Source organism: Theobroma cacao, chromosome 1 (assembly GCF_000208745.1).
Source record: "Theobroma cacao cultivar B97-61/B2 chromosome 1, Criollo_cocoa_genome_V2, whole genome shotgun sequence".
NCBI classification, from domain to species: Eukaryota; Viridiplantae; Streptophyta; class Magnoliopsida; order Malvales; family Malvaceae; genus Theobroma; species Theobroma cacao.
The window spans coordinates 5,772,654-5,780,873 of record NC_030850.1 but is presented as its reverse complement, the minus strand read 5'-3'; the positions used below and the strand labels follow the sequence as shown (position 1 = coordinate 5,780,873).

General features: G+C 36.3%; 2 protein-coding genes across 3 annotated transcripts in view; one reads left to right on the top strand and one right to left on the bottom strand.

Annotated features, from left to right (window-relative positions):
- On the top strand, window positions 694-4,158 carry LOC18611640 (NADPH-dependent 1-acyldihydroxyacetone phosphate reductase). The gene is made up of 3 exons (XM_007048002.2): window positions 694-1,266; window positions 2,513-2,672; window positions 3,694-4,158. The coding sequence occupies exons 1-3, from the start codon at window positions 927-929 to the stop codon at window positions 4,028-4,030; spliced, it is 837 nt and encodes a 278-aa protein (XP_007048064.2). The 5' UTR covers window positions 694-926; the 3' UTR covers window positions 4,031-4,158.
- Window positions 4,262-8,220, bottom strand: part of LOC18611639 (regulation of nuclear pre-mRNA domain-containing protein 1B) — a 4,653-nt gene continuing 694 nt past the window's right edge. For both annotated transcript variants that reach the window (XM_018128226.1, XM_018128231.1), the window contains 6 exons: window positions 7,256-7,503; window positions 6,664-6,825; window positions 6,305-6,461; window positions 6,044-6,186; window positions 5,903-5,938; window positions 4,262-5,200 (listed from right to left, as the gene is read on the bottom strand). In XM_018128226.1, the coding sequence (XP_017983715.1) occupies window positions 4,421-5,200; window positions 5,903-5,938; window positions 6,044-6,186; window positions 6,305-6,461; window positions 6,664-6,825; window positions 7,256-7,503 (1,526 nt within the window). In that variant the 3' untranslated portion in view covers window positions 4,262-4,420. The remainder of the gene's footprint in view (window positions 5,201-5,902; window positions 5,939-6,043; window positions 6,187-6,304; window positions 6,462-6,663; window positions 6,826-7,255; window positions 7,504-8,220) is intronic.

Genomic DNA, 8,220 nt, shown 5'->3' with positions numbered 1-8,220 from the left:
TTTATATTCGTATCATGTATTTTTGTATGTATATTATATTTACAACTATTTAAATATATTTATAATATAACTATTTCTTTCTTTTTTTTTTTTTTTTTTCCTATCAAGCATTCGAGCAAAGTTGTGGTTGAAATTAAAATTTGTCACAATCCATATTTAAAATTAAAAGAGCTCTTCTCAAATTTTTAATGGATAAATTTTATTTATATCGTTTATGATTTTAATTTTTTTTTCAAATGAGATCTTATGATTTTTTCTTCTCAGTTAGTATGTTGTGAATATTTTTTTTCAATTAAAATCATATGAATAACTTATGTTCGTATATAGAATTTGATTATTCATTTTATTCAGTAAAAATATCAAAATATTTTCAATTCAAATTAATTAATTTATTTATATTTAAAAACATTTTTATAACCTTTATTAGATAAAATTAAGAATTTATTTTTTTATAAAAATAAAATAATTCGCTAAATGTGAAGTAAAAAATGATTAAACACTATGCAAAGATGAGATTTGTCCTTTATTAAAAATAATTAAAAATAGTTTTGAGTGTGATAGTGATACTCTATGATTTTTTTACAGAAAAAATAATTAAAAATAGTTTTGGCTCCTATTCCCTGTCGTAATCCTCTCATAAGATGGGTGGATGGGAGGATCTCTTTTACTATTTAATAATTTATAATCCCAAGCTTCCAGTTTCACCAAATCAAATCTTGTTAACAGGGAAACTGACCCAAAAACCTGAAAATAGCTCTGACCACCAAAAGCCAAAATGAAATTCTCTTTGATATCAACGCCGACTTCCCTTTGACCTTTCAGTTCAACAAACTCCATAAATATCCAATTCAATCAAAACTTCAAAGAAACTCCATCTCAAGAGAAGGACTTAAAACTTCCAAATTCCAGTTATAGCACCTTTTCCAATGGAATCCCAGGACCAAAACCCGGTTGTACTAATCACAGGATGTTCCCAGGGGGGAATCGGACACGCCCTGGCACGCGCCTTTGCTGACAACAACTGCAAGGTGGTGGCGACAGCCAGGTCTTTAAGCTCCATGTCGGACCTGCAACAAGATCCCAGGTTTTATCTTCAAGAACTCGATGTTCTATCAGAGCAAAGCGTGCAACGTGTCATGTCGAATGTACTGGATAAGTTTGGTCGGGTTGATGTGTTGGTTAATAATGCTGGGATCCAGTGCATTGGGCCTCTTGCAGAAATCCCATTAGTTGCCATGGAAAACACCTTTAATACCAACGTTTTTGGTAATGATTAATATCTCCTCTTTTATTGTATTATTATTTTCTGTCATTTGAAGTTCAGAGATATGCATTTCTTGATTTCTTTCAATCTTTAATTTAATTTTTTCTTTTATCTTCTCTGTTTCTGTATGTCACGGGCTAATATGTGGTCATTTTGTTATGGATGGTAATCTGTTCTTGTGCTATATTGGTTGGTAGTGAGGAAGGTGTATATCCCCACTTATTTGGTTAAATTCGTCCTTCATGTTTGCAGTGCAATTGGACTTAGTGCTGATTTTTTTTTTGTTTTTTTGGAGGGGGGAGGGGTTAGGGGTTGACTGGGTGTCATCGAATGGCGCTGATTAACCTAAAAAGGGAAAAGCTTGTGGTTGATTTACTTAGCATAAGGAAAAAGAAAATATCTTCCAAGTAGCTATAATTGATTATGCATATACATCGCATCCACTGCTTTGTTTGGCTGCAAGCTCTTTGTGCGTTTTAACCACAGAAGAAACATGATTGTCATTGTAAATGGGATCATGCAGGCACTTGGTAACTAGAAACAGAGATTTTGTTATTAAAAATTATTTAGGGAATTGCCAAGCCTAGTTTTAAATAAACTATTCTTTCATGAAAATTATTGACTCAGTTGTTTGTTACAACAAATTGGTCAAGCTTCGATACATTAGTTCATCCTGATTCTCTGAAAGTTGTGGTTGCAGGATGTTGAACCAAGCCAATGTTTTAGGTAATTTTGTATTTAAGTAAACTTTACTGTAGTCAGTGTTTCTAGTCAAATAACTGGTCATTTTTTGGCTCTTGGTTGACCTTGTAATGTGAGAGATCCAATTGATACTTCTGTTAAACAATCGAGGCAGGGATTCATGAGGGCCTAGAAAACTCTCTGATACCCTCGAAACAGCACCATGGAGCAGGCTTTCCTGAATTGTTGATGGCTAACTTAGAACCAGCCGCTAGATTGTTGTTGTTCCTTCATGGATCCATGCTTCATTAATTAGTTGTTTGTCGTTGACTAGATTCGTGGATGACTTTAATGTTTGTATTTGCTTACTGATCATCTTCCTCTTGGTTCTTTAAAAAGATTTAATCCACTGCATAATTCTTTTTGACCTTTTTTTCTTTTGGCTGAATATGATCTGACAACCCTTTCTTAGTCCCAGTCACACCCACATTACTGGCAAATATTGAGTTTCAATTTGTATAGATGCCACTAGTTGTCTAGTGTTTATGATGTTGTATTTGATTACAGGTTCCATGAGGCTGGTTCAAGCAGTTGTACCTCACATGGCATCCAGGAAAAAGGGGAAGATTGTCAATGTTGGAAGTGTTGCTGCTATGGCTCCTGGGCCATGGTCTGGTGTCTACACTGCATCTAAAGCAGCTCTTCATGCATTAACTGATACTCTGAGGTTAGTTTATTAGAAGATGTTCTGGTGCCTACACTGCATCTAAAGCAGCTCTTCATATATTAACTGATACTTTGAGGTTTGTTTATTATAAGATGACATCTGAATAAAAGGAAAGGCTGAAAAAAGGCAACTCATTAGGTATCATCTAACTTCACCAGACATGAAAAGCGACTGTTTTTGCACTTGTAAAATTCTGTTGACATGTAGGTGTGGTTGTGTGTTTAACTGTCTATAAGTTAGTGAATGTGCAAATTCTTTGGAGATTAATGTGGAGAGCAAAACTTAGAATTCACAGCCTTCACCCGGTTCTTACCAAAACGGAAAAATATTGTTTTTCATCAAAATATCTGCGTAAGTGCAAAAATATGATTCCTTACTTAAATGCATTGCAAGGTCATTTATAGCAAAGAAACTCTATACTTGACTGTTTCTATGTGACTTGCATGTAACGCTCTTGATAGTTGAATGAAAATATTTAAGGCCTGCTTGGAAGCAATAGTATGATCCCGATTTATCCATTGTACTCATTATCTCTATTACAAAGGGTAGTCTACTGACATTTTTATTCTATGTTAGATGTATTGGCTGCATGATTTTTCTTGAAATTTTAAAGCCTTCATATATTGGCCTTACCTTCAGGGGTGCATTTGGTTTAATGCAATTGAAGATATCACATTTCTATATATTTGCTATTTATAAGATTCCTATATGTTGCCTTAAGAGTATATCACGTGACTAGATATGTGGGATTAGTATATATTTGAGATTACTGGTTTAGTTCGGTTGTCTTTTCTTTTTTCCCAAAGGCAATGGGGATAACTCCCAGTTTTGGTAGGAGCCAGGGCTTGAACATTGAACCTGCAGGTTTAAACCCCCTAATGGGGGGACATGAGTGCTTGAGCCAAAAGCTCTAGGTCATATGAGATTGCTAGTCAAAAGCAAACAGAAGAAAAGAAAATACCTTTATTTAGATGATGACTGGTAAGCTTGATGATGTCCAAATTGTTTGTGGCGTATGCAGATTGGAGCTCAAGCATTTCGATATTGATGTCATCAATGTTGTCCCTGGAGCTGTGAGATCAAACATAGGGGATTCTGCCGTAGCTGGCTTCAAACGAATGCCTGAATGGAAGCTATATAAACAATTCGAAGCAGCCATCCGAGAGAGAGCATACTTTTCACAAAGATCCAGGTCGACGCCAACAGATGTGTTCGCAAAGGATACCGTGAATGCAGTGCTGAAGAAAAATCCACCAGCTTGGTTTTCAACTGGTCATTACTCCACTGTCATGGCAATTATGTACCATTTGCCAACTTCCATTAAAGATTTCATTATTAGAAAAGCAATGAACGGTTGACTTCTCCGACCTGTCAGAATTGTAACGTAGATACTGACTTTTCTTGCGAAATATTTGATGTCACCATATCATGACTTTTCTGGCATACAATATTTAAAAATAAAAAATAAAAAGTAATAGAAGCACCAGCATCTGTATCAAGGAATGGCTGATTCTTGCAAATCATAGGTAACAGGCTAACCCTGGGGAGAGAGAATAATGTAGCACGATTCAAACTCAACTCACCATGCGGAATAGAAATTGCTAATGCTTGCCTGGTCACTAGTTGCTCATTGGAACCATTTGTATAAATTATTCTGGGACTTCTACAAGTGATTATCTCGACAATTCCAAATTATCACAAACAAAATTTCAAAATTTTCATCTGCCTAATCTAAAAGATCTTATTTACTATGAATGTGGTGGATGACCATAGTACACCATTCCCGGCGGTTGAAGAGGCCGGAAACTAGGAGGCACAGGTGGTTGCTGAGTTAAGGGCAGCAGTTGCTGCTGAGTCAAAGGGGTTTGCTGAGCCGATGGTACCGACTGCTGCTGAGTTATTGGCAACGGTTGTGGAGTCAGAGGTACCATAGGACTAACCATATAGGGAGGTGGTGGCGGTGGTCCAGGTGGCAATGGTGGCATACCACCATAACTACCGTATATAGTTCCCCCTGATGGCTGCAAAAACTGTTGTGAGGACACGTTAGGAAGCATGTGATATTGAGCTTGAGAGGTGGTTTGGCTTTGCATGGCTGGTGGAGGCACCACAACTGATTGATAAGAATGGTTTATTGGGGCAACAAGTGCTTGTGCTGGAATAAAAACATTAGGATCTGCAACTGGCATCGATTTCTCTGATTTCGAAATTGCATCAGTAACAGAACTGACAGGTACTGATGTGAGGGAGTTCGACTGAGAGGACGCCTTTGTTAGACCAGCACTTTTTGCTTCTTCAGCTGCAAATGTAGAAAGAACAGAGTGCATGATCATTTGAGAGGAGCTAGAAGCTGCAAGCTTGTCTGCAACCTCAGCTGCGATAGCTGCAGCCGTCCTCTTAGGTGTTTCTCCAGGTTTTGCATTGGCATCAATTGACAGGATTGTTGTAGCAGATGATGTTGATACATAATCTTCATCATTGAGCCGCTTCCGCATGTTACAGGCTTCCTCTGCCTGTGCTTGTGCTACCTAAAATTGATTATAGATAAATATGAAAAAGTATAGAGAATAACTATTTAGCACTCTAGCATACACAAGGAGTGATGATGTGACAAGCAGCAACTAAATAAACCCATACCCAGAAAATTTGGACCAAAATTTTGACACATCAACTCCCAAAGGAAACATAGAAAATGGTCTACTCATCTAGAGGATTACATTCACTAGCATCCTTTTAACTTTTAAGTACACCTCACAATACCTAAACCTCATACAAACTAGCTGCAACTTTTCGCAACTGCAATATACTTCAGAAGACACCAATCATAGAAAAGCAGCATTTTTGCTATTAAAACCAAATGTGATGCATTGAACTTGCCCAAAATGCATTACCATAGTCAAATCTACTATACTGGTCAAGGCAAAAAAAAAGTTCAAATGCAGGCAATACTCCTAAATTTCAGTTTCAAGTTTCCCCAAAACTTCCAACGCTTAATGGACTTATTAGTTCCAAATTGTGGCAGAAGTCTCAACTAGTTCTCATAGGCCAAAGGTGTAGCATTTGAACACTGGAACCACACATCAACCAGAAGCTGATAAGAAATCAGCATTCATCAGAAGCAATGTCGAATTAGCATGCAATGTGATTGCAGAATACAATGCCCATCTTTGGCATTGCATCTGGAAATCAGAAAAGCAGAGTATACATAACAGAATTATCAGAATATATACCTGCATCTGGGTTCGAACATTCTCCAACTCAGATTCCTGAAAAGAATTTCAGAAAGCAAGATAATGCTCTATGATCTGCCTTCATTGCAAATAAGTGGAAACTTTTTAACATAGAAGGAAAGTTATGGAATGTGCAGGTACCTGTTCATGAAGAGCTTCTTTTAACTGCGATACAAGTGCTGCTCTACTTGCTTCAGCTGACTTGAGTTTCTCAATGCACTCTTTCAGAAGATTTTCTTCATCTTCTAGTTCTTTGGCCAAAGTTATTCGTTTTGGATCTTTTTCTGCAGTGTAAAGAGAATTTTAGATGATAACACCTTTTAAGAATCCCGAATGAACTTTAAATGTCTCCTAGGAGATAAACATAAGCATGAGCACCGAGGTCAACAGAGCAGAGATTACCAATTGCACAAGCAATATCCACATCTTTTTCCATCTTCCTCACACAATGAACTGCTGACTTACACTTACTCATCTCTTCGTCCTCAGTTGGCTGTTCACTGAGCACCAAATGAAATGCTGAAACTATTTTTTCAGTTGTGCCCCCAATTGACAACTTCTGGTGTGTGGAGCAAAAATATAACCATGAGAATTGGTTTTTATCATATTAAAAAAAAAGAAATGTAAAAATGATTTGAAATAAACTATGCAGACACAAAATAAGTAACTTTTATAAATGACAAGAAGATGAAATTTTACTATAAAAGAAGGATGAAACTTTACAATACAAGAAAAAAAAAAAGCAAAGCCCTCAATCTAACCGTTTTAATGGATCGTGAATCCCGCTTTACAATTCTGACAGAGGCAGAGCGTGGACGTTTTTTGCTTAATTCCAATGGTGGAGGCACTTCTTCACCAAGCATGACATCCTTTAGACTTCGTGCTCGGGACCCAAAGACTCTTCTTTCTTCCCATATACCTACCTAACAATTTGTATGGAAACGTATAACTATAACAGCTTACTTCACAGTTCAATAACAAAAAAACATGATACTATAGCAGAATTGGCTCGCAGCACCTATAAGCGGCAATACTAGCATGCCTAACAAACTAGTAGAACAACCAATAATTTGGGTGTTTTGGAGCTACCTACAACATTAATCCATAATGCAATTGAACAAAAATGGACCCAAAACCAAATGATAGCATTAAGTAATAGTTAACTATTAAAATGTCAGTGGATAAATTATAAATATTAGGAAATAATAGACGGGATGAGACAAACACCATAAACTTTAGAAATAACAAATTATCACTATCTTTTTAAAAATAATAAACATATGAATTTCTAAGATGACAAGATAAAGAGCCATGTCATTAGTATTCCCCAAAAGCCCCAAAAAGGAAAATTACCAGTCTAGAAACCACATTCTTCCCACGATCATCACCCTTCTCAAGAAGGTCTTTCAGGGCTGCTGGAAGGACTTTCCAGAACTCATTAACAAATTCATTTCCTTTACGTTTGCTGTTCTGTAGAATATCATTGGCGAGGTACAGGAGGGGGACTTTCTGAACCATCTCTGAGCTGCGAAACTGTTTATCCCATGTTGCAACAACCAGTTCTGCCTTGCTCCGGTGAAATATACACCAATGTGACAATGCTATATAAAATAAGTCAAGGTAAAATAACATATGAATTACAAGATCAACGCAATAGCACAATAATGCCACCAAAAAGATGATTAGACAAGTGAAACTTAGATTTTGCAGTTTAACAGCTAAACCTACATCAAGCTTGAAGTCCACACTGACATGGACACTCCTATGTTAGAACAACAAAATCATTGTGTTCAATTAACATTGTCATGCAGTTCAAAGTAAAATAATCCCAAGCTAAATTTAACAAGAAGGATTTCACTCTACTTTAGAGTTTGAAAGCCACAGATCTTACAGCAAATCGGTACCATTGAATCAGAATTGAAAATGTTGGAAAAATACAAATAATTTGACATAATCAACACAACAAGTATAACCAACAACGCTAAGATTTTAAAACTTAGCTTCAATTCCAAATTGATCAACTGAAAGAGGAAATTACAAACTGTATACAGCTAAAATTTTAGCTAGATGGAAAATTAACACGAAAGCAAACTCACACAGACATAAGATCACCAACATTACTTTAACTAAAATTTAAAACACATTCCAATGAAATTTCCTGTCTTTGCCAAAATAATGCATCAAACAAGACAAATCCGCATTGAAAAGCAATACAAGCAAGTACAGAACAGAGAAATCATAACGTTTTACTTCTCTTCTCCGCTGCTAATACAGAGAACTTAAAGCAGTTAATCAAACTAACAATATAACCTTAAGGG

Excerpts from the sequence above, each read along its gene's own strand:
- LOC18611640 (XM_007048002.2), top strand. The coding sequence starts at position 927 with ATGGAATCCCAGGACCAAAACCCGGTTGTACTAATCACAGGATGTTCC. Across the intron at positions 1,267-2,512 it reads CTTTAATACCAACGTTTTTG|GTTCCATGAGGCTGGTTCAA; the intron begins GTAATGATTAAT and ends ATTTGATTACAG. Across the intron at positions 2,673-3,693 it reads GCATTAACTGATACTCTGAG|ATTGGAGCTCAAGCATTTCG; the intron begins GTTAGTTTATTA and ends TGGCGTATGCAG.